Genomic DNA, 26,201 nt, shown 5'->3' with positions numbered 1-26,201 from the left:
TTGAAAAGGGAAATTACCACAAGAAAAGTACTTGAACTCAGTACTCTATAAAGGAATATGCTCCTAGTCCTAAAATTATTGCAGCAAATCGTCATCCTAACACATTTTGAAGTTACTGAATATATTTAGTCTCTAAACAATGAAATGTGATACTTACTAGATCACAGATTCAAATCCATGGGGGAGATTTTTCTAAAGCAACAAGGGTAGTTAAGCACCCAACTCCAATTTGTGCCTTTGTAAATCTCTCCCCATAGGCTTTTGTGTAAGAAATCTTATTTGGTTGGATCATTTTATATCCTTTCTACTTTGGATTGTTAGAATCTAATATTGCAGACTTTAATCAAGATGAATATTACATTTAATTTGTTTTCCAGAAACTAGAGGAAAAAAGGAAAAAGAGAGGGAAACCAGAGAGGAACGAGATTATGACCAAGAGCAGAGTGCCTCGAGAGATCATAGAGATGACCGAGAATCTCGGGATGGAAGGGATCGGAGGGAGACCAGGGATAACAGAGACCGAAGGGAGCCAAGGGAATCCAGGGACACTCGAGACTCCAGGGATACAAGGGATTACAGCAGAGATAATAAAGATAGCCGTGATCAGAGAGACTCGCGTTCTGTACGAGATACCCATGACTACAGAGACAGAGAGAATCGAGAGACCCATAAAAAGGAAGACCAGTATCAGGAGGAACCACGCAGTTATGGAAGAACCCATGGCAGAGAAGAGAATTCTCGTGCTGACACACGGAATGAATCCAGAAATGAGTCGAGAAATGAAAGTAGAAGTGACCGGACTGGCAGAAGTCGAGGCAGAGGTCCAGAATTATCTGACAAAGGTACTATATGATTTATTTTTTCAATGTCTGTACTACATTTGATAATGAATTGCTGCCAAATAAGCATATGCTGTTAAAGCAATTTTAAGTGGTATTTTCATTAAAATAGAACGGTTGTCGCTTAAATGCATAGCACTCTTCTGTTTTCCATTCATTAAAACAGTATAGCATTGGCATCTTGCCATAGTATTTAAAAATCCTGTGCCACTCTGCTTAATGTATCTGCAACCTTAGCTGTTCCCAAGGGCCGTGAAATACAAAACGAAAGACTAGCAGAGGCAGATTCTCTGACCATATGCATTACACACCCCTCTTCCTTCTCCTCAAATACGCATGTATTCCCAGGTTCAACTTCTTCCATTTTTCTCACGTATGAAATATGTAACATTTTCTATGGCTTTCCAAAACCCGTTCCATTGTAATTTGTATTTGAAGAACTGTTAATTCTTTTATATTATCACCATTTGGTCATCTGTATTCATTATGTTTTTTGCCTTGGTTTCTTAGTTTTAATGTAACAGTTTTCTTTTTATTTTCTTTTTTAAAAGCTTCCAATAATTTTAAAACAACCTCCATCATATCTTGACTGCTTGGTCTGCTCATTTCCTTCTGCACAATGTCTGCAGCCTTATTCTTCTAAGGACAAATTTCCGCCACCTCCATGCTACCTTATTACCAGTCAGAAAACCCCATATTGTAACTAGAGGAAGTTGATTTCTCCTGAAAATAGAGTACTGTATTTGGGCATGGTGTATATAATTTTCAGATGCCTAGAACTCAAGTGCAGCATCTTAATTCTGGTTTTGGTAGGTTGATGTCTCATTATCACAAATGTGTGTCAGATTTGTTAACTATAAACTTTTAAATCATCAGGATGGGGAGTTGAGCATTGAAACAGTTTTCTATGTCAAATAGAGTTTAGAATTTAACTTCTGTTTCAATGGTATAATTAAATGAAGTTAGATATTTTAAATAGTTAATTGTTATAAAATGTCAGTGGATTTTCTTACATGCGAACTCTTATGGCGGGTGTAAATGTTTTCAATAGGAAGTCGGGCAACCAGAGGGTCTCAAGTTGACAGTCATAGCAGTAGTGGCAACTACCATGACAGCTGGGAATCACGGAGTAGCTATCCTGACCGGGACCGCTATGACAATCGAGAGCAAGCACGGGATTCATCCTTTGAAAGAAGACATGGAGAAAGGGAAAGACGTGACAACAGAGAGAGAGGTATGCAAACATGCATGCACTAATTCAGAAACATACAGCTGACCTGATATTGGAGTTTGGCATCAGTCTTGTGCTGAGGCTAATGAAAATTGACATATCTAGTACAAATGCTCATTAGCACAGCTATATAATAGATTCTCCTCCCCCCCATCCCCCGCCTCGACTGGCTTATGGCATTCCCCCACTGCTGTTTTTATTCATTCAGTATGTTTTAAGCAAACAAATTTGGGTGACTTCAGTGTAAAATGAGTAAGTTGAAAAGAACTGCACATTTTTCTGGAGGATATAACCTATTTATATACATGAGCATGTGGCTACTGTTGCATTTCAATACAATATTACTTGTTGATATAGAATTGTACAGAATATTTTTGTCTTAGTATTTAAATATGCTGTTGTGAAGCTTTGGCTAACCTTGACTGGCTACTAAAGTTAGCCACAGTATAATACTGTGATTAATACAGTATGACGTTTTATTGACTTGGGTATTTAATATTGATTAATGCTTTGCTGTGGTCAGTGTCAAATGGCAAATAAATCTTGATACAAATGCTGGTGAGGATGGAGAGAGTCCATGTTTTTATAAGGGTCTGCCATTTTGGGCTTAGCATGAGACATTTCATTTTCATAGCAGAGAGAATGCTGAAGTTGTCCCTAGGGAGTTGTGTTCTAACATTCAGTCTGAAGAGTCATCTTAGAGTTGGCTTCTGAAAAAGTTGGCTTGCTGACTTCCTCAGTTAGCAAAACAAGAGAGCTTAATTAAGGCAAATTCATGGTTTAGGGACAGTGAGGAGAATAAATGTAAACTTAAAATGAATTTTTGGTCTTCGGGAAGGTTTTAATTGTGTTGGATGTGGCCATTGAATCCCAGATGCTGCCTGTGTTCATTCCTTTAAAAAGGCATGTTAGGCACTACTCTGCCAAGTTTTCTTCTCTCCACAGAACAGCATAATATGCCATGTCTTCTGTTCCTATGAAAAGCTCTGGAGGTTTTTTTAATTGCTGCTCTGCTTTAGTTTTTCTTCTACCTTCAAGGAAGGATTTTGTTGAACCTAATCTGCATCTTCCTTCTTGTCGTTAGCCTACATACTGCAGTCTGAATGTGTCCTGGACATTGGCAGTCTCTAATTACTTTTTATCTCTACCACCTTTGCAGTAACCAGCTGATTAAATTATAGTGCAGTTTGAACTTTCATGTCTTATTGAGTTCTAAGTAAAAATCTTAAAATTAGAATTAAATGTAAATATGCCAGTACAACAAAGGAAATTTATGGGAGGCAAGCCATTTGTTTTAGAGTGAAATGCACAATAAATGTTTATAAGGAGCTCTAATAGAATTGAGTCAGGCTTAAGTATCTTTCCTTAGCTCTTATGGTTTTACTTTGCTCTGTTTCTTAAAAAAAATAAAAATAAAAAATAGTTTTTCTAACACTAAAATCTTCTCAAAGATTTAATTTTAAGTACAGATTTACATGAAGTTTGAGAAATGCTAAGAGTGCTTTAAAAAGGGAACACGTAAGAGAAAACTTTATTTCCTTTCCAAATACATTAGGAGTCGTTTTTAATATGGTTTAAAATATTAAACTAAATAATACAAAACTAAAATACAAATTATCAGGGCTAGGCATCCTGTATTCAGCTAAAACGGAAATACTTTAAAGTTAAATCTGATGTTTCCAAACACAAGTATAGTGTTTTAAAGGAGAAAGATGTGAACGTATAGTACAGTAATTAATAATCCATCCATACCCACATGTATTTAGCAAATATATACTTCCGGATGTCTGTCATGTTTCACATTTAAGCATTGTTTGCAACAGGGTGGATTTGATTTAAATCACTAGTCAGGAAGACTCGATTTCATCATGGATTTCTACATAAAAGTGCATTCTTGTTGGTTGTTATAACCTTAATACATATTCTTCACAACTCAGACATAGGTTTCATTTTTAGAAGGTACACATTATACATTTTTAAAGTGATTTATTTTGAAAACTTTTCAGATGCGTTTTACAGCTATATCAGAAAATGAATGATTGTTTAGTTATTTCATTTACCAAAGGTAATTGAAGCAGATATTTATGAAGTCATTGGGAGGTGAACTATCTCCAATTCAGCAGTTTAATCATTAATATTTTGAGGATTTTCTTGCCGTGCTGTATTAGGAGGAGAACATCACCAGACATTTAAATTGTTTTATTTAACTAAAACAGCAACATTATGGATTTTTTTCTGCAACAGCAAACAGATAATATTTTAGCAAAACAAACATATGAATTTTTGAATTTAGTTAAACATTCAAGTTTTTTTAAAATCAGGTTTGTTTTTGTTAAAGTTGTTAACTAAAATAGTTAAATGAAATATTTAAAAAAAAAATAGACTGTCAGCCAGGTCAACATGAGAAACTTAAAATTTTGGCTTCTGCAGCTAACTCAGTCGTCTTCACCTTCATTTTTCTGTTTGTTCATAATCTGGAAAAGAAAAACAAGCTTTCCTGCTTTTTCAGATCCCAAACAATTTCTCAGTTTGGAATGAATTAGTCCAAAGGAAGAAAATATTCTTTTTACACTGGCAGAAGAAGCTACTGCAGTTAAAAGTGAGATTATCACTTTAACAGTCTCTGAATCCAAGTGCTTAAATGACTTCCACCAGTTCACTGGGGTGACTTTCTTTAAAACATCAGCAAACATATATTTCTTGAATGGTTCTTATTCCCAAACTGGGTCTCTTTTACAGCCTGCTGCCATTATAGGTTTTCCCTTCTAGGGAGAGAATGATATGGTAGATCTCAAATCAATGAAGGCTGCACTCAGAAAGACCTCAAGACTTCTGGGTTATGCTGCTCAAACAGTTTTCACTTTTGTTTCTATTGCCTGTCTCTTCCGCCTCGCATTTATCTCCAGACTTTTCTCCTTGTCAAGAGCTATTCAACCCCCAACAATCTTCTATTCATTGAACTTTTTGAAACTTTTCACTTTTAAAGAGAGGCAAGGGTTTGACTCTGTACACAGATTTGCAAAGGGACAATAGAGTTGAGGTCTATTGTTTCTCACCTCTATATATTTATTTATTTTAAAACATTTTTGCTGTTAACAAGCATATTATCTCTGGAGAGACAAATCTGCAGTCTGAGAACTGCAAAACTAAGCATCTCTGATGGTATCTTCTAGACTGAGCACTGAGTCCCACTGGGTAGATAGAAAGATTAACCTAAATCTACACAGAAGCCCCTGGAACCCCATAAGATTGGGTCCCTAATCCATGAACTATTGGAAATCATTACAAAACTTTTCTTAAACATTACCTGAATATATCATCTCATACTATAGAATTAGAATTTATAATCCCTATTCCATGATGAGGTATCTTTGAGCTATAATGTATCTTTATTAAAACTACCTTTTAGATAGGTTTTTTCCTCAAAAAGCATTTTATCAAAAAAATCAGATTTTTATCCACCCTGGTTTGCAGATACTTAATACCACTCCTCGTGCCAATTTAATGTGGAAAAATAATAGTTTAAAAATGAAGAACTTGAATTACAATGTAGTACTATTGCAATAAGTGGTATTGAAATGATGTGGGCATACCAGCATAAAGAATGTGAATCCTGTATCTGGACCCGAGTTGCCTGAACTAACGTTTCATATCCAAAAAATGATTGTTTTGGCCATAGCAGAAATGTCATTCCTATTTACTTTTAATTTTACCTGGAAGCAAGGGAGTATTAAGTCATTATTCATTCACTCGCAGGTGAAAATTGATTAAACTGACGGGAACGTATGTTTTATTGACTCAGTTCTGTTCAAACTCCACATGCATGCCCCTGAAGGATATTCTCTCAATAATGTATGGAGATGTGCATTATGTCAGCTTTGCAATAATGGACAAAAAGTCAAATCTGCATTTTCCTTTATTCATACAAGTGTTTCCTCCACCCCTTTATGTAATGTGTTTAGCATACACCATGGAGGATTTTTCTATTATTCTTTACTAAAATAGAATTAAGATCACAATATAGTTATTGATGCAAATTAGTCGCAATTTATATCCACTTAAGAGAGATTTAGATGTCTGCAACTATGTATATTTTTTGTTGCTAAGGAAAGATGATCTAGGCATCAGAGTTTGTCTTCCTTTCTAGTCTTTCTCCCTCCCCTGCTGCTGCTAATATTCAAGTTAAATAGGGCTTTCCTTGTGATTCTAGACTAGTTATTTCCTATTTACACATGTATTCTTCCCCCGTCCCTCACCACCAGTTCCTGTGTACTGTGCCTATAACAGTTTTGCTTGTAAAGGTGCAAGGAATATTTGAAAGATTTCAGTTCTCATGTGTCCAATATTTCCTCTTTGCCTCCTTCTCTTGATCTGAGTCACCTGAATGATCAGATGATGAGCCACTGGGCCAGTCCATTTCATATTTTTCTAAGTATTGAAAGTGCTGGCTAGAGGAACTGTGGAACTGAGAATGGATTGAAGAAAAGTAAAATCCTGCATTCTTTAATCAAATGATAAACTTCATTTTAAAATGAGTGTCCGTTTTAAGCATCTGTTTAATTGAAATCATATAGAAAATATCTGATGATGCTCTTGGGCAATAGTAGTTGTCAAATGGTAAGCAGATAAAGTTTTGAAATTACTGAGAATAGACTTATACAAAATAAAACCTTTATAGCCATGGTTTGTAGTGACCTTAAGCTTAAGTAGAAAAGACTTAAATTTCTTCATTTTAAAAATATTTCAAGATAATGCCCTTCCCCTCATGTCATTCAGAACCTTCTTCCAGGATTCTGCAAGAATCAAATTGTATCCTACTTTAATAAGAATACAGAAGCTTCTATTCTAATTTTAAATGATTAGTGTGCTGTGAGAGGCGTATCTATCTAATTAGTCACTGGCAATGAAACTTGACTTTCTTTACAGATCAAAGACCAAGCTCACCAGTACGGCACCAAGGAAGGAGCGATGACCTTGAGCGTGATGAAAGGAGAGAAGAACGAAGGGTAGACCGGGTTGATGATAGGAGAGATGAAAGGGCCAGGGAGAGGGAACGAGAGAGGGAGAGGGAACGAGAGAGGGAAAGAGAGAGAGACCGAGAGAGGGAGAGAGAAAAGGAAAGAGAACTAGAACGAGATCGTGCCCGAGAACGGGAGAGAGAAAGAGAGCGGGACAAAGACAGAGAACGCGAACGGGAAAGAGACCACCGAGACCATGACAGAGAAAGGGAGAGAGAGAGAGAAAGGGAGAGAGAGAAAGAACGAGAGCGAGAGAGGGAGGAACGGGAAAGGGAGAGAGAACGAGAGCGAGAAAGAGAGCGAGAACGAGAGAGAGAGCGGGGTCGCGACAGGGATAAGGAACGAGAACGTCCGAGAGACTGGGAGGACAAAGAAAAAGGAAGGGATGACCGCAGAGATAAGAGAGAAGATGTCCGAGAAGAAAGGAATACAAGAGATGTCCATGAGGAGAGGAAATCTAAGTAAGTGATTCTGCATGTGACTTATTTTCTCACCAAAAATGTTAGTTTCATGGGGTAAAACTCTGTTTTCATTGTTGTAAACCAAGTGTTTGCTATGGTACAAGTAGCACATGTCTGCTAGTAGGAGCTTGTAAAGGGTTATGTGTTGACTCCAGAGCCCCTAGCAAATCTCTGAGTTCACTGTGTCTCATTCAGATGTTACTGTAGCAGATCCTTTATTGAGGTTGTGTTGAGATTCTTGCTTAAATATGAGATGAAACCTCTGTTATGTAAGAATAACATAGCATATCCTCCCTAAATTTATGGCATTTACTCTTTAAATACAGAATGCATTTTTTAAAAAAAATCTAATTCATTTAAATAATCAGTTAAAAAGTTTAGAAGGATAATATACATTTTGTGCTTAACCTTTTTCTAGATCCTTCTAGCAAATACATTCTTGATTCTCCATTGGAGTGATCTCTGTATTTCCATTAGTAGGATGCACTTCTGAGTTTTGGGAACTGTCTTTAAAAGTAGTGCTTATTGGGACCACAAGACTAACCTCAGTCCTTTCTTTATGTAGCCAGCTGTGGATATTGTGATCTTTTCACTACACTCAAAGCAATTTCTTGGATTTTATTCAAAGCTCCTTTAATTTCTCATATATTGTTGGTTAGCTAGTTTGTAAAGGAAATAGCTTGCACTGTTTCACTTTTAGGACCAGATCCTCAGCTGGCCCAGCAATACTTGAGAGAGTCTCATGCTCTGGATCAAGCTTCAAGTCATCTCCATTCCACTGGCACAATGAAATAGTTTAATGAAAGGGTTACGTTGATTTGTGCAGGAGACAGTGCTTTCTTAGGCTATGTCTGTACTACAAAGGTAAGTCGACCTTTGTTAGGTCGACTTAGAGCCACCACATTAATTACTGCGGTGGCTGATGTCCACACTACCCTGTTTCTGTCAGTGTTGCACATCCTCACCAGGAGCACTTCCACCGACTGAAGGGGGGCAATGTGGGGGATTGAAAGCCAGGGCTCTCAGGTCCATGCAGCGCCCCACTGGGAGCCACGCTGCCTCCTCAGGCTTCTCACCTCAGCACTCCCACCAAGGAGCAGGGGGCCTAGGGCTTCTCACCTCTGGTGGGGAGATCCACACCCAGAGTCTGATCGGCTGCCATGCTCCCAGCAAGCAGCCAACAGCCAAGGTAAAGAATTCAGTGTCTACACAGACACTGCATTGCCCTAACTACACCGACGTAAGCCCTACGTCTGTCGTTGAGGTGGTTTTATTATGTCTTCGTAGCAGGGGAGTTACATCGGCAGGAGAAGCATTTCAGTGTGTAGACCTCCGCTGTTTTGTTGACAAAAAAATGACAAGGCCTCAGTCATTTGTGGAACAATTGTGGAACTCCCACAGGAACAAAGAATTGCCTCAAACCTTTCCGCTTTCCTTTCCAAGTAGAAGACATGCTTACAAATAAATGAAAATAAACTAGGGCCCAGTTTAACCATTAGTCTAAGTTAGAGCAGCCTCTGGGCTGCTTGTACTATGTGCAGTTACAGTAGCCCTCAAGGGCCCATTCTGCATCCAGATTTACAACAGTACAGCTGTTTTCAGGCAACCAACCCTTCCTTGACTCTAAATTACCAGTGATTCCAGCACTCCAGTAGAATTCTGAGCTGCCTCGTCTTTGCAGCCTGAACACCACTTGAGTCATGCAAAGGAGTGGGAACAGGGGCCAGACTCTGGTCCTTTGTTTTTATTTGGGGCCTTGGTTAGATGTCTCTCCAAGGACTTGGACAGGAATGGCAGATTGAGTTAAGTGGTATTCATCATGCTGCAACTTCCTCCTGGAAGTAGATACACACATCTGTATGTATGTACTTCCTGGGAAAAGCTTTTTTCCCTGGATCATTCTTGGTGTGGAGGGCCTTTACACTTGGAACCCAGACCAATAGGCAGTGGCGGTTCTGCGCCTTTCTTACCAAGGTGGTCTTATAAATATGCCAGGTCACGAGCAAGAACCTGTTGGTGTATTGGTGCTGACGACACTTTTGGCACCAAATAGGTTTGGTCCACAGTGCCAGGATTTTCCTCAGTGCTAAGAAAGTTAGTTCTACACCCAAAGGCCATTGGGTGTGGGCTCCTTGTTGGCACCATCTCTTCTTCAGCCTCGAGCAGGAATTCCTTTTAAGGTCACTTCTTTGTCATTTTTGGTTGTCTTACCAAGGGCAAGAAAAAGGTCCTAAAGGGTTTTTGGTACTGGAATTCTGAGCATCATCTAGAAGAAAGAGGCTGAAACATCACTAAGGCTATGTCTACACTGCGCACTTTACAGCAGCACTTCTGTGCTACTACAGCCCTGCCGTTGTAAGGTGTACAACGTAGCCGCTCTTTGTCAACAGGAGAGAGTTCTCCCGGTGACAAAATAAAAGCACCCCCAAAGCAATAGCTTTGTCAGCGGGCAAGTGTCTCCTGCCGACATGGTGCTATCTATACCGACGCTTTTGTTGGTAAAACTTTTGTCATTCAGGGGTGGCGTTTTTTTTTTTCCCCCGACAGGTCTGATCAACAAAAGTTTTACTGACGAAAGTGCAATGTAGACATAGCCTAAGAGTTTAAGGCTGGTGTGGCTGAACTGCCCACCATGGTGCCGCAGGTTATGACTACCCCTCTGGCATAGCCTGGGTTGCTGATTTGTAGGATTCCAGGTATCTGTATGGGCCAGTATGGGACCTTTAGCACAAAAAATATTGAGATTAAGATCATCTCTTAAACAATACTTACCAAGTTTATAAATTCCCTTTGTCTAAAAAACAGTCGATCATCTTAAAAAATATTTTGTTTTGTTTAAAAGTTGGGAAGTCTCATCAATGAAAGTATTTTAAGTATTTGGAGTGCAAATGAAAACTGATCTTACTTGAAACTTTGTTGCTAATGAAGCTAGAAAATTGTGGGACATCTTTTGGTATCTTGTATTTTGAGAGAGGTGCATAGAGTACAGTTGTTATGTTACTGATAAAGAAATACAGCTGTTGGTTTTTTAAAAGGCATCTGCATGGAATTTGCATTTATTTGTCCAATATAGGAAGCGTCACAGAAATGAAAGTAGCCCTAGTCCTCGTCCATCACCCAAGCGCCGCCGTGAGCATTCTCCTGATAGCGATGCCTACAACAGTGGAGACGATAAAAGTAAGTAGGAGTGGGTTGTCTCTGCCACAGTATACAGGCTAACCTGTAACTATGAAGAAGTTCCTTTCAATCTTAAATAGAAAATGAGGGATTAAGCGTTTCAAAGTGTCTTCATCTCTCTGTTTTTTTCACTGTAAGGCTGTTTTTCTTGTAGAGTGGTGGGGCTACGTATTAGACATACTATTTATTCTATATGCTAATTTTGTTATATGTATTGGTATTGTCCTGGGGCAGTAGCCCCAACATTTGTCTTTAAGATGCATATCTATTAAAAGTGGAAAAAATCCATTGATACGGCAGCTGCTTAAAAGATTGAAGAATGTAGCTGGAAATAATGGATTGTTTTGATTGAAACTTCCTTTGGTATATACAGGATGCACAAAATGTGTATTTTTTCCCCCTCCTGAACAATAAAAATATATATCTTTTCCACTTGTAGATGAGAAGCACAGGCTGCTAAGTCAGGTTGTGCGACCACAAGAATCCCGATCTCTCAGCCCCACGCATCTTACAGAAGACAGGCAGAGTCGAAAGCCAGAGAGAAAGGAAAGTTCAAGACGTTATGAAGAACCGGAGTTCAAAGAGAGGGTTTCTTCAGGAGATAAACAGAAAGAGCAGAGAGAACAAACAGAAGTCACTGAAAGCTCACGAACCAGGGTTCAAGAGAGCTTAGGACATCACCCTTCTGAAGAACGAGATGCATCTGATAGAATACATGAGGAGAATAAGAAGAAATCTAAAGTGCAGAAAAAGACCACAAAGAAGAAAAAAGATGATGACATTGGAGTGGAACGGTACACTGAGTCAACTGTAGAAGAGGGTCAGGTCTTTTCACCGAAGAAAGTTCCAAAAAAGAAAAATGTTGAGAAGAAGCGTAAGAGGTCAAAGGGTGATTCTGAGGTTTCTGATGAAGAAATTGTCCCACACCATAAAAAGAAAAAAGGCCCAAGAACTCCCCCTGTAACAACAAAAGAGGAGTTGGCTGAAGCAGTACCTGAGAAAGCTGTGGCAGTAGAAACTGCTCCGAAAAGGGAAGAGACAACATTTAGTGACTGGTCAGATGAAGATGTTCCAGAACGTGGTGAAATCATTGTTCCAGAAAGAAGCACAGAAGAATCCCACAGAAAAACCCATAGACTGAGGGGAGAAAAGGTAGAAACCCCACATGTTACTATAGAAGACGCACCTCATCGCAAACCTGTGGATCAGAAGCGCAGCAGCAGTCTTGGTAGCAATCGAAGTCATACTTCAAGCAGACTTCGATCACCCTCCAATGAGTCTGCTCATCGCAGTGGAGATGACCAGACAGGTCGGAAAAGGGTCCTGCACAGCAGCTCCAGGGACAGAGAGAAAAAAAGCTTAGAAATCACCGGAGAACGGAAGTCTAGAATTGATCAGTTGAAACGAGGGGAACCCAGCCGCAGCACATCTTCAGGTAATACGATACTGTCCTTATGAGACAGATTTATATCATGCTGTGTGAAAGTAAATAGACTCCACTTCCAGATCCTTCTAGCATGGCTTTAAGCTCTTGCTTTTCCTTTCATATCCATTGAATCATCTTCTGCCTCCATAATAAAATTAGAGGGAATTGAATATTCCTTCAAATTATGATTTAAAACTCTTGGCATCAATGGGGATGGATTATCCCTTTGCTGAGCCTGGAATAGTGCACAAGAAATAGCAGTTTATGCTGTCAGAGTTAAAACATATCTGGAACTAATTAAACTTTTAAATTAGAAAAGCTCTTATGCTAACACAGAGCATAGTAGTAATTTTATTATATAAAATGTACTTTAACAATTATAAACAAATTGAAATTAAATTTTAATATTGAAATTATGCAATGATGTGCATGAGGTTACATTTTACATGTTTCAGGGAGCTATGTTCAACATGGTTCCTGAGAGAAATTTGCAGTGAAGTCATTAGGTTGCGGCCCTTAATAGAAAGTATAATACAAATGAAAATCATCTTTGTCCTGAACTTAAATAATCAATTGGAACTGAATTGCTTAGTTTTATGCCTGTGGAGAGTGAGGAAAACAGGCAAGAAATTATTTAAGATATTAGGCCTCTTCATTGGAGAGTTACTGTTCTCATTAAACAAACTGGCTGTTGGAGAGCTCCAGCTTTCTTCTTGCTTCCTGTACTACATCATACATAACTTAGCAGTACTGAAAATGCTTTTCACCCACTTGGCAAATGGGGAACATTAGATGTTTCCCTGATAGAGACATCGGTGGATGTTCCTCCATGTGAAAAGAGATCATGGAAGAAGCAAGAGCAGCCTGGATGTTGTCAGGACAAAATTGGCATGGGAGACATACATCTGTGTCCCATACTCTGATTTATTTTTTAACTCTTTCAGATGGCAGATAATTTTTATGTTGAGGCATAGTCAGCAATCTGAGATTGCTGCTGTGGGGTTGAAAGACTTGACCTGACCCCTGACCAGATTGTATTTTTTTCAAGTCTTTATTTTTCTTCTTCTTTGTTTCAGGTAGGCTGTTATACTGAAAAAAATTGATCTTGCTCAGGCGGGGGGGTCTTTTAGTTAAACTTAATTACTAAACCATGAACAGAGGATTCAACCCTCTAGAATGTTAAAATATGTAAATCATTGTTTTATTTACAGATTCCATTTTAAGGTGAAATCTCCATTACCACTTTCTGTGGTGGTGGTTCTGTTGTCCAAATTATTCCCTATAATCTTCTGATGAAAAAATGTGGCTGTGACTTCCAGTAGTTTCCTCAGGTGTCTGGACAAGCCTCTGGAGTTGTCTTCTGCTCTTTCTAGTCCAGTTCAGTTCAAATTAGGATAATAATCATACCAAGCTTCTCCTAAAACTTCTTGATTTAGCATCAAGAAAATACATGGACTTTGTGCCACACTTCGTAAACCTGACAGGTTCAAATATGTAAAGGTTTGCCATAAACAAAAGGAAGTATTTTTTCACACAACGCACAGTCAACCTGTGGAACTCCTTGCCAGAGGATGTTGTGAAAGCCAAGACTATAGCAAGGTTAAAAAAAAAATTAGATAAATTCATGGAGGATAGGACCATCAATGGCTATTAGCCAAGATGGGCAGGGATGATGTCCCTAGCCTCTCTTTGCCAGAAGCTGGGAATGGGCAACAGGGGATGAATCACTTGATGATTATCTGTTCTGTTCATTCCCTGTGGGGTACCTGGCATTGACCACTGTCGGAAGACAGGATATTGGGCTAGATGGACTTTGGTCTGACCCAGTATGGCTGTTCTTATGTTCTTATAATAAGATACTGTCAAGAACACAAATATACCCATATGAAAACATCTCAAAATAAACAGCATTAACACATGCTATTTAAAGTTATGGATCATTAAACCCAATAGCAAGCTTTTTATAGGTAATGGTTTCCTTTAAGTGATACTGGACACAATGGAATATTTGTTTTAAACTTTCAAGAAGCCTTTAAATGGTTTTGCAGACAATTGGGCAGCAGTTACTTGGTCCTCTCTATCCTGTACTCTTGTTGCTGGGCAGTGGTTGTGTGTGATGACCTGACACTACTGTCAGCCTTTCTACTGGGTCTTTAACTTCGGTGGGGGAAGAAAGCTAAACTGGTAGCTCTTAGTTTATAGATGTGCCAATCTTTGTAATTTGCACATGCATAGGACTTTTCATTTAAAGATTGTTGAAGGCAGATAAGGAATGTATAGAAAATATTTTCACCTGCTGTGGAAATATGGCCGTGTCTGTTTGAGCAAAGCTGTTTTAACATTTCATGCAGTGCTACAAAATACTTGTAAGTGAAGAATATAGTAGCTGAATGGAATTTCAAGGGGAAATTAGGCAGAAACCATTGCTTGATTTGAAATGGTTCATGATTACAAGTGATCAGGTCATTGGTTTTCCTCTTTTATGGGATAGAATGCACCCTCCACCAACCCACTATTTCCTAAAACCATGCTGGAGAATTGGTTCAGTACTGACTCAGGGAAAATGCCAAACTTCTTGCCACAGTTGGGTATATCCTGGAGGGCCCCAACCAAATGTCAATCTACATCTTGCTTAAATTTGACATATGATGGGATTACAGAACAAGTTTATTTGCCAACAATGGCTTTATTGGATTTCAGAATGGCAAATTTTCAAAACGACGACACTTGTTTTCCCTTATTTTGTTTCACATACAGAAATGCCTACAGTTTGATTTTAAAGAAGCAGTTTTTAGCTATTGAAAAATGTTTTTTGGGGGAAGTGAGGGAGGAGGAAGGGGATAATTAAGAGAGAAGTCATGCCCTTGAATAAGGTCAAATACAAATACATAGAGGTGATTTTTATGAAGAAATCTTCATTCTGTGGTGTTATTGCCCTCAAAGATCTGTTTTGACAGCAGAGTCTGTAAAAACTTGGATATTTTTGTCTGTTTTGATACAGATAAATGTGTACTGCATTCACTTGCTACAGTCATGTCTTTTTAATATTTTATTCAGATCGTCAAGATTCAAGAAGCCACAGTTCAAGAAGAAGTTCTCCTGAATCAGATCGTCAGGTCCATTCCAGATCTGGGTCCTTTGATAGCAGAGAAAGGCTTCAAGAACGAGATAGACATGATCATGATCGTGAACGAGACAGAGAAAGGAGGGATGGAAGGCAGAGAGAATGGGACCGGGATGTAGATAAAGACTGGCCACGGAATCGTGACAGAATCAGAGAGCGAGAGAGGGAAAAAAGAAGAGACTTGGACAGGGAAAGAGAGAGACAACTTCCTGATACTACTGAAAGAGACAGGGACAGAACTCTTGACATTTCTTCTCAAACAGAGACAACAAAGCGCAATGAACCAAAACTGGACAGGGATCATGAAAAGGAATCTGATGGGGTTTGCCGGGACACTACAGCTTTGGAGAAGGAAAGGACAGAAAAGGACTTGGGAACTTCACAAGGATTTGAAGATGGAAATGAAGCTGAGAAAGTGGAGAGCTTAGAAGGTGAGATGTTCTGGAGCAGAAACTAGTGTGTCAATTATTTTATGCCTTCCTCTTTTAACATAACATCAAACTACAGTAATTAGAATAATTTTCTACTGAAAGGTCACTCTCTGATATGCAGATTGGCTCCAGCTTTTCCACTGTGGAAGCAGGTACCCTGAGATATAATCCCTATGAGCAGCCTTTTTAGCATGTGCTTTGTTAATTGTGTACTTCCAAAGCAGTTTTGAGACAAACATAAATGAGACAAGGTATAATTTGCTTAGGCACCAAATTTCTGAATAGTCAGGTGGCTTAAAGAATAAAAATTCCCTTTTCTTCATCACCCCTTTACATCATTAGCCTTTTTCTCAGTGTGGGAGTGACAGCTGAGGAGGATATTGGTAAGAAGAGTTAAAGGGGAAAACTGTAGAAAAATAGAAAGCATTTTAGGAGAAGAAAAATTGACAGTCTTATTTTCCTACATTTTAAAAAATGTTGCATCATTAAAAGATCTCAATCATATTATTTTTTTCCACAGAGCCAGTTGCCAGAGAACTGGTGATGGTATAATTTTAAGATGTGTATAGTTCTTAACATATAAATAGATAGGTCTTGTCCAGGAATAACTTCAGAAAAGTAATTTTATTCAACACATAGAAAATGTGCTAGTTTTTCTCGCTCTGGAAGAAATATGTGCTCAGTTTAAGAAATAAAGGTAATATAGACAAGGGCAAACACTTAAATTGAAAACTACATTTAAAACCCACTGAGGAAGAGCGGAACTAAGTAGCTTGAGTCTTGCACTTGAACGAGTTCAATTGTCAATTGTCTGGTTCATTATGAAGCAGGGAAAAATTCCATAACCTATTTGGAAAAATCTAAAAAAGCAAGCACAAATTTGTGACTGAATAAGAAACAGTATTCTCAGTGCATGTCTCGCTGACATTCAATCAATTCTTCCTGCTCTGTTTATATTGTCCATACCTTCTCCCAAAGGATCACATACTTTCCTTCCCTAAATATTTTGTTACTCAGTTTTTCCTGGTTGTATTGTATTCTTTTTAGCAGTCTGAAATCTGTTTATATTTACCTTTTTAATTACAGCATAGTTTTGTCTTAATTTATATCTTTTCCTAGACACACAATAAAAAATAATTCACTTCCAGTGATTCAAAGCAAAATATTTTTTTAAATGGGAACTAAAACAAAAGGGTGATGCACATTCTTTCTCCTGATTACCTAATAACTTTGGTTGTTGGGTTTGAATTATGGCTCATGCACATTTTGTGTGCCACATACGTTGTTTCATAAGGAGGTCATTTGACTTTTGAAAATCAGAAAATATCTGCTCTACTCAAGCATGTAGTTGAGAAAAAATGTGAACTGGTGTGTTCAGTAGTACAGCATTCTACTAGAAAATAGAGGATGTATCATGAAAATCTGAAGTTCGTTATGCAAGTGTTGACACTGAAAATTATGATGAGATCCAGAGTGAAATTTATTGTAGAGTCTAAAAATTTCCCTCGGAGAGAAAAGAGAACGTATCTTAGCACAACTTTCAACTCTGATGTTGGTGCAGCATCAACTGTCTTGTTCTGTTTAGGCTACAGTCGTGTATAGGCCTAACATAAAATGTGTGAGGATTTAATTACTTAATTATGATTGTGTGTTGAACGTTTAATGTGTTTGCTTCAAGTGAAGACTTTAATGATGCCAGAGATGTTGTGCTCCCTGCAAAGCAGTGACAGGTGTTCTGAGTAGTTAATTTACACTCTTATTATTGTCTTTCCCTTAGTTTTCTGCATTGATTTCTAATTTTTTAATGTATCAAGGGCAAGCAAACTGTACCCTTGGATAAAAAGAACAGGAGTACTTGTGGCACCTTAGAGACTAACCAATTTATTTCAGCATGAGCTTTCGTGAGCCTAGAGCTCACTTCTTCGGATGCATAGAATGGAACACACAGACAGGAGATATTTATACATACAGAGAACATGAAAAGGTGGAAGTATGCATACCAACTGGAAGAGTCTAATCAATTGAGATGAGCTATCATCAGCAGGAGAAAAAAAACTTTTGAAGTGATAATTAAGATGACCCATAGAAGGTGTGAGGAGAACTTAACATAGGGAAATAGATTCAATTAGTGTAATGACCCAACCATTCCCAGTCTCTGTTTAGGCCTGAGTTAATTGTGTCTAATTTGCATATTAATTCAAGTTCAGCAGTCTCTCTTTGGAGTCTGTTTTTGAAGTTTTTTTGTTGCAAAATTGCCACCTTCAAGTCTGTCACTGAGTGGTTAGAGAGGTTGAAGTGTTCTCCCACTGGTTTTTGAATGTTATGATTCCTGATGTCAGATTTGTGTCCATTTATTCTTTTGCATAGAGACTGTCCGGTTTGGCCAATGTACATGGCAGAGGGGCATTGCTGGCACATGATGGCATATATCACATTGGTAGATGTGCAGGTGAATGAGCCCCTGATGGCGTGGCTGATGTGATTAGGTCCTATGATGGTGTCACATGAATAGATATGTGGACAGAGCTGGCATCGGGCTTTGTTGCAAGGATAGGTTCCTGGTTTAGTGTTTATGTTGTATGGTGTGCGGTTACTGGTGAGTATTTGCTTCAGGTTGGGAGGCTGTCTATAAGCGAGGACTGGCGTGTCTCCCAAGATCTGTGAGAGTGAGGGATCATCTTTAAGGATAGGTTGTAGATCTTTGATGCGCTGGAGAGGTTTTAGTTGGGGGCCGTAGGTGATGGCTAGTGGTGTTCTGTTATTTTCTTTGTTGGGCCTGTCCTGTAGTAGGTGGCTTCTGGGAACCTGGTGTAACCTTATCAGAAAGGGGCTTGAAAGTGCAAGATACACACACCTACCTTCATGTAACTTACACCGCAGTCTGTATTCCTTTTAAATGTGACCCTGAGTATGAATGCTGCCTAACATTGCACGAGTAGAAATTGACTTGAGCCAAGTTAAATTCAAGGGTTTATTATCTGTCAGGTGGGAAACATTATTTGACCACCCGCAGAACTGAACAACTTCTATCAGTGTTGAATGTGCTTCCACAAGAAAGCTATCAGGTTTATTTGCTCAAGCCTATACATGCTGTAGTCTAGTTATCAGGATACTGAAATATTAAAAAATGACAGTTTTTAAGCTTACAGTGCATGTCTGTTTCTGTAGGAGGAGAAGACGAGGCCAAGATAGATGATGTGCAGTCACTAGGGTCTGCTGCTGGAGAATATGAGCCAATCAGTGATGATGAACTAGATGAAATTCTGGCAGGTGATGCTGAAAAGAGAGAGGATCAACAGGAGGATGAGAAGATGCCAGGTAAAATGTATAGTAAATCCCTTTTTGCTAGCAGTTGAATGCAAAAATTGGACCAGCTGAATTAATAAGTATCTTTGTATCCCATTCATTATTATTGCTAGGGAACTGGTGTGTTTGAAAGGGACAGGGAATTTTAGAGATACTGTAATGGTTCCAAGATTCATATTTTTCAATGTATCTTAATGGATTGACTGCCTATCAACCTACCCAAAGTAGGAAAGGCATTTCATGCTAAGTCCTGTGGGATCTGTTCATGCTGGCTACAACATACCTGCTGTGTTAGACAAAAACACAGCTCCAGTTCTATCCAGTAAATCACGTCTCCTTAAAGAGCAGATATATTTTATTGCCTGCACCAACGCTACAGCAAAGAATAGCAGCCAAAGGTCTAATCCATACACCTTTAAATATTTTAAATCAGGTCCAGTGTAGTGTGTTCTTAGTTGTACTATGATTTCTATGCCTACTGAAGTGACTGTTTCCAGACCCGCAGATTCAGCAGAGCCCAAGCAGTCTCTTCATCAGGAGGTTTCAAGAATATTAAAAACAGAAATTGGGTTTTCTTTTTAAATACAAGCAAGAGACGTAGATTTTGGAGGAATCCCTTAATTCAGTTTACCACCAGCGTCATGAGTTTGACACCATAATCTAAATTCTGAAATACGAAAGAATTCACCTTTTGAGAGAGCTTCTGAACAATATTCAGCTGATTTATACTGCCTTGAAGACACCAGATGAAGCTAGCCATTCATAATAAGGGATGTTGATGTGATAGCTCATTCTCCATTGTATCTTTCTGCAGATCCTGTTGATGTAATAGATGTGGATTGGTCCAGTCTTATGCCAAAGCAGCCAAAAGAGCCACGGGAACCTGGTGCGGCACTCTTAAAATTCACACCATGTGCTGTTATGTTGAGAGTTGGCATTTCCAAACGACTGGCGGGCCCTGAACTCGTCACCAAAATTAAAGAAACCTGCCAGAGAGTTTTAGAAAAACCTAAAGGTAATTCTATTTCCCGCAGGGATAAAATTCCATCTCAGGATTAGAAAGTGACAAAGCCCTGGCTGGGATTTAGCTGGGGTTGGTTCTGCTTTGAGCAGGGGGTTGGACTAGATGACCTCCTGAGGTCCCTTTCAACCCTGATATTCTATGATTCTATAAAGTGTCTTTGAAAAGAAAGAACTAGTAAGCATTTTAGTTTCAAGATGCACATAGATTTTATGTTGATACTTGCTGGTATAAGTATATATTTGTATTATTGTAGTGGCTCCATTGATCTAGGTTGATTTGTGTTTACTTTTTCACCTATTCATGTACGTGGATCTCTTGCTTCTATTAGTAAATTGAAGTACAAAAGAAAGAAAACCCCTTTTGGGATTCTTGTTTGTTTATCCATTTTCTAACAAGTGATGGAATTTAAATCTCTAGTCTTTATTTAGTTGTTTTCTCCCCATCTACTATTTACAACTGTTTCCTCTTAGGACCCAGGTGCTTAGCTGTGAAACATGCTCTTTGAGCAACAGCATCTGGTACCTTGGCAGACTCCTGGTTACAGGCAGGCTTTGAAGTTGCCTTTTGGTCTGTCATTTACTTGAGTTCCTGATTAGCCATCTGGATTGTCTTGGCAACTTCATTGTTATTTTCTTTGACCCATCCTTGATTCTGAGTACTTCTTTACTTTTACCTTGTCTGAAAAATGTCCTGCTCAGCTTGGTCAAAAGATCACTTTGTAAGTGGATTAAAACATGTGTCCCCATGTCCCTGTATGCATTCTGCCTAGATCGCTGCATTAGCCTTCAAACCTTTATCCGTTAGACTTGTCCCAGGTCCCTTGCTTTTTACAGTGCCATATGTGAGACTTCATGTAAAATGCTCTTGCTCTCTGCCAAATAAAACAGTTTTTGATATCTAGATGTCACTGACTTGTACCGAAGGCCATGTAGTATATCACATTTGTCTTTGTAACTTAAGTTTTTCGGTCACACTGTTATGCTTTAATATGTTATCCTTTCATTTTTACATTAATCAGAGGTGGGTTTGGATACATCCTCTCCTTATTCTTGGATTAATGGCAGTGTTCTCTGGGTTAGAGGTTGTGACCTGGAAAAGAGTAGATAGAATCTCAGGTCCAAATCCACACTTCTCTGTGATTCCCCCAACCTAATTGTTTTGTTGCTGCTGCAGCCCACTGACACTTCTGGCAGAGATATTATACAGAACGTAGAGGAAGTATTAATGCTTCCATTCCAAATAGTATTAACAGGGTAGTTTTTGGGGGGTGGGAGCGACTCATAGGAAGTGTGTGCTGGTTAAAATATCGATTTTTCTGACTTGTTCTCCATGGTTCCTGGGCACCTTTTTGCCATCCTTTTTGCGTCACCCTTTTGCAGAGTGAGAAGTGGCAACTGCACTAAGGAAAGGGGAAATATTCTACATCTCACATCTGTTTAGCCACCTGTGGCCCGTTTTGATGGTGGTGTACCCATTGGTCATTGGTGATACACAAAAGGGGAACATAGGACTTTGATTAATGCCAACTTTGAACCCCCTTGTCTTCACACCCATTCATCTGATCATGGAAGAAGCCTATTCTTCCGTTCTAAAGCTGTGCCCAAGTTTTTAACCCTCAGTTATGACTGCCATCAAAGTCCTTTCCCTCCAGTGCAGAAGGTGAAAGCGCACCCATTCTAGACTCTTCTATTTAATGCTGCTCCACCAATCAGTAGAAAGGGTGAAGTGAGGAGCTGTTGTTTGTATTCTTCTCAGAAGCCAAGGGTCACCTCGTCTCCTATTTCCTCTAACACTGAGTTCAACTTTGGGCAAGAATTTTAGAAATAATACGTGACTAGGGAGTCTGTAAATCACATGTGAGAATTTTTACCTTCAATTCACTTTTCTGTGGGACAAAAAATATTTCACAGTCGGCAAAGTTATTCTTATATATGCTGATCTCTTTGTAGATGCAGAAAATCTGTTTGAACATGAACTTGGGGCCCTGAACATGGCTGCATTACTGCGAAAAGAAGAGAGAGCAGGTCTTCTTAGTAACCTTGGTCCTTGCTGTAAAGCCCTGTGCTTTAGAAGGGATTCTGCAATTCGCAAGCAGCTAGTGAAAAATGAAAAGGCAAGTGCATGGATTACATAAAGCATTTAAAATATAAGAACATGAATTGTCTTTGCCTTCAAAATATCTCTACAATGATATAACCCTTTCTTCTGATATAGTTTATATGTTATTGCTGGTCTATTTTTCTGTTCTTGCCTCCCTCCATGCACAAATAATTAGACTTGGCAGAATTTGATTATTTTTTTTAAATGTCAGTGGATAATAGCATTTTTTCAATTGGTATTGATTTAAATTTTCACAGTTGTGCAAAATGAAGGGAGTGGTCAAGTCAGACTGTAATTGGCAGCAGATGTTGACATTCACAAAGTTGAAGTTTTATAACCGTTAAAACACAGGTTGTCAACATCTTACAAAACGAATATCCTTGAATCAAAGTGAGTTCTCAAGCAGCTTTTCCTCTCTCCCCTTTTTGATTATTGATGGAAATATTTTTTGTCTGTATGTGTGCAGTGAAATCAAGGTTTACTGACCAAAATCTAGTGGAGGATGGACTTCCATTGGTATTAAGTGGTCATAGGATTTTTATTTTACTTTAGCCTAAGAGATTAATTTGAGATGTGTTACTAGGGGTGAGTGCTCCCTTGTATGCTAGATTTTATTTAAATTCCGGGAACATGCTTTTATAAAGGTAGAATATATAAATTAAAATAATTTAAAGAAATGTGGTTTCAGGGATGGTTTTTAAATAATTCCTTGATGTCTTTGGATTCTGTGGGCTTTTGTACAAATAATGTTTATAAAAGTATAGTTTTCTAGTTTAGGAATGTTACTAAATATTTGTTCCTGTAAAATGTTTTCTCTAAGGATTTGTCAGTTGTCACATGCTGAATTAGGTTTCCTGACTTTGCATGTCAATAGAGAAGGCAAAATTACTGTTAGAATTAATGCCAGGAGGAACCATTTCCAAGGACATACAGTTATTATTTAATTATTGAGGATATTTTAGTCTAATATCTCAGCCCACTTGTCAAAAAGCCACTAATTTTTCTTTCCTCGATCCAAACAGGGCACAACAAAACAGACTTACACGAATTCTCCAGTAGTAGACAGTGACTTGTTAAGGTTGAGTCTGCGGTTATTTAAACGCAAGACTGTGTGCCAAGGTCCTGGGCAGGAAAAGACAGAAGATAGTAAACTTCCACAACCAAATATCCAGCAGGAAGTATGTGTGTCTTAAGTCAGTGTCCACTTTGGAACTCCATCTAGTTTATCTCCCATCAGTAATGTTGATATTTATACCCTTTGAACTTTCTGATTTGGTTGGAAAGCAGCTGTAAGACATTGAAGAAAAGACTGTTTTTACAGGTAATTCTATTATGTGTTTGGAGGGAATAATTAATAGTAAAAATACAAAGATCTTTGTTTTCAGTTCATTTCAACGTTTATAACATTGAATCTTACAATGTAACATATACTTGTTTTATGCATCAGTGTAATAATTTCAAGATGTCCATTTTTAGAAGTCTATTACATCACCTGATATTAAAGGAAGAAGAAAACTGTCTGTGTATCTTTTTTCTTCATTCTGAAATAATTTTTCATGGGACCAGTCATTTATATATTATTACAGATACTTAAAAACAATGTGACCATCAAAATGAAATCAAATCCAGCCTTTTTTAGGTAGCTCTGCATAAAGGCAACTAATTTTTACCATAATGCTTTCCTAGTATGCAGGCATCCAGCTTTCAGTTATGCACAGCAAAATGCTAATAGTGTAGCTTTTAGAGAATCATGGTTTGTTTTTTTTAAAGAAAATATGCAGCTTTGTTGTATGCACATGTGTAGGTATATTTATACCTGAATAGGGTATGCCTTTGTATAAGTTTTACCATTTTGTTTTTATGCTTATTAAAGTAAAACATGGCCCATACAAAACTTACGTTCTTTCTATCTCTTTCATGTTAACATTTTTGGGGGCTTATATTACTTTAATTCTGTTGGGGTCTTCCCCATGTGCATTATGAGCAATTCATCTCTTTCTGTGATTTAATGTGTATTTTAAACATACACCAGTAGTTTAAACAGAGCAAGAGTTAATGTTCCTGTTCTGTCTAGGCTTTAAAAGTGCTCTAGCTTATTTTATAACTACAAGGCAGCCTTTGAGCTGAATGTATTAACTCATAGCTTCCAATTGTGTTAAAGCCTATTTTAATCTCCTTTTCCAAAATACACACGTTTTATTGCTAAAAACAGTCTTGTGTAAGACTGCAGTACACAAAATAGATTGGTATTTAATTACAATGAACTTTCTTTATTCACCTTCCCTGTAAAACAGTCAGTGTCTGTATACACATTGACTGTGTAGAAGAATATTTTTCACTTTTCCCTATAAAAGAATACAAAATAGAGTAGGTTTGATGGGCTAGTGGTGGCACGTGTTTCACTCAGTGGCTGTTTGCATTAAGGGCCAAATGCAGCACTGACATATATACACCTTCATCTAATGGTATTGCATGAAATCAGCACTGAATTCAACCCTAATAATCAAGTATGCTCTTTTGCTTCCCGTGTGACAAGAAATGTGAGTGCTGTGGAGAGGCTTTGCGTTGCCTGTGAATGTAGAAGTGCATTACAGTGCTCTGCAGGAAACCTGGATGCTTTGGGAGTAGCAGTGAGGGACTCTGAAAAGAGTTCTATGGAACCCATCTCAGTCATTGCAACAACAGGCCCCAAAAAGTGATGTGAATGTGTTTATAGGTGAGGAAGTCCTCTGGTTTTGGAGAACGTAAGAGTTGCCAGGAATCCTGTCTGAGAGAGGCCAATTCAGAGGGTTACAAACCCTCGTAGTGCATTTAGCTAATTTTACAATAATTTAGGGAAGGGGAATTTCACTTCTGTCCACTGGCTGTAAAACGTTTAGTCTAACTCTACTTCCTGAACCATTCCTAATGTTATCAGGGATTGTATCAAGAATAGCCTCTCATCTTTTGAGACTTGCTGTTCCAAGAAACAATTTTTTTATGCCATTACAAACTGTATTTGCTAATTTGTGTCCTGAAGTGACATTTCTGTAGCAGAAGTGGGTCATTGTAATGATTCTAGCAGTCTCAAGTTCTTTCAGTGGTGACTCATTACCATCAGTTTCAGTGTGGTGTGATCAGTCATATGTGCACACTGTACAGTATTTGTATTCTAACCTGGAATTTCTATTAATATGCAGTCCACTCTATTGATGATATACCCAGTTGGTGCTAGGAGGTTTTCAGGCATCTTTTCTTTTAAAAAAAAAACCTAAAACAATCCTGGCTCTGAAAAGGCTATACTGCAGTAGTTCTCAATTTGTTGCCTGTGGGCCACTTGCAGCCTAATCAGCACCATTTGAGGAGGAGGGATAGCTCAAGGGTTAGAGCATTGGCCTGCTAAATCCAGGATTGTCAGTTCAATCCCTGAGGGGGCCATTTAGGGATCTGGGGCAAAAATCTGTCTGGGGATTGGTCCTGCTTTGAACAGGGGGTGGACTAGACCTCCTGAGGTCCCTTTCAACCCTCATATTCTATACAGGTAGTATATATATTTTGTGGATGCAGCCACGTTATACACAGAGGGCTGCATATGGGGCTGACAATGGTAAATAGGTTGAGAACCACTGCTGTAGTGTATACCAGATATAGTGAGTGTGAGCAACAACCAATGAGATAGGAATGTGACAAAGTTAGTTCCATTTGGTGACTCTTCTGACCCTTTCCATCCAGAAATTTTTCTTTTGGGCATTTATAGAATCCTTATAAGTGGTTGTCTATTTTTCATGCTATAATACAGATTGCTGCAAGGCTACCAACTTCTTTTTCGACATTCTCCCACTGATTACTTCTAAAAAACATTCTAGAGCCAGCCAGGAAGGTCTCCATGGACTGGAGTTCGAGAGCCATAGCATACCTCCTGATACACCCTCTAGCCCTGTGGTTAGCACATTCACCTGGAATGTGAAAGAGCTCGGTTCAAGTTCAAGAAGAAAGAAAGGGAATGTACCTTACAGTAGCTGGAGTTCTTTGAGATGACTTTGTGCACACAGGTGCCACTCTCAGCCTCCTTCCCCATTGAGCCA

General features: G+C 38.6%; 1 protein-coding gene across 3 annotated transcripts in view; it reads left to right on the top strand.

Annotated features, from left to right (window-relative positions):
• Positions 1 to 24,031, top strand: part of ZC3H13 (zinc finger CCCH-type containing 13) — a 57,521-nt gene extending 33,490 nt beyond the window's left edge. For all 3 annotated transcript variants that reach the window (XM_045013417.1, XM_045013411.1, XM_045013406.1), the window contains 10 exons: positions 378 to 842; positions 1,891 to 2,073; positions 6,997 to 7,549; positions 10,623 to 10,726; positions 11,166 to 12,161; positions 15,210 to 15,707; positions 18,876 to 19,025; positions 19,828 to 20,028; positions 21,987 to 22,150; positions 23,160 to 24,031. In XM_045013417.1, the coding sequence (XP_044869352.1) occupies positions 378 to 842; positions 1,891 to 2,073; positions 6,997 to 7,549; positions 10,623 to 10,726; positions 11,166 to 12,161; positions 15,210 to 15,707; positions 18,876 to 19,025; positions 19,828 to 20,028; positions 21,987 to 22,150; positions 23,160 to 23,330 (3,485 nt within the window). In that variant the 3' untranslated portion in view covers positions 23,331 to 24,031. The remainder of the gene's footprint in view (positions 1 to 377; positions 843 to 1,890; positions 2,074 to 6,996; positions 7,550 to 10,622; positions 10,727 to 11,165; positions 12,162 to 15,209; positions 15,708 to 18,875; positions 19,026 to 19,827; positions 20,029 to 21,986; positions 22,151 to 23,159) is intronic.
• The last annotated feature ends 2,170 nt before the right edge of the window (positions 24,032 to 26,201 follow it).

The sequence above is a fragment of the Mauremys mutica genome, chromosome 1 (genome assembly GCF_020497125.1).
Source record: "Mauremys mutica isolate MM-2020 ecotype Southern chromosome 1, ASM2049712v1, whole genome shotgun sequence".
Lineage (NCBI taxonomy): Eukaryota > Metazoa > Chordata > Testudines > Geoemydidae > Mauremys > Mauremys mutica.
This window is presented reverse-complemented; position numbering and strand designations above follow the sequence as displayed.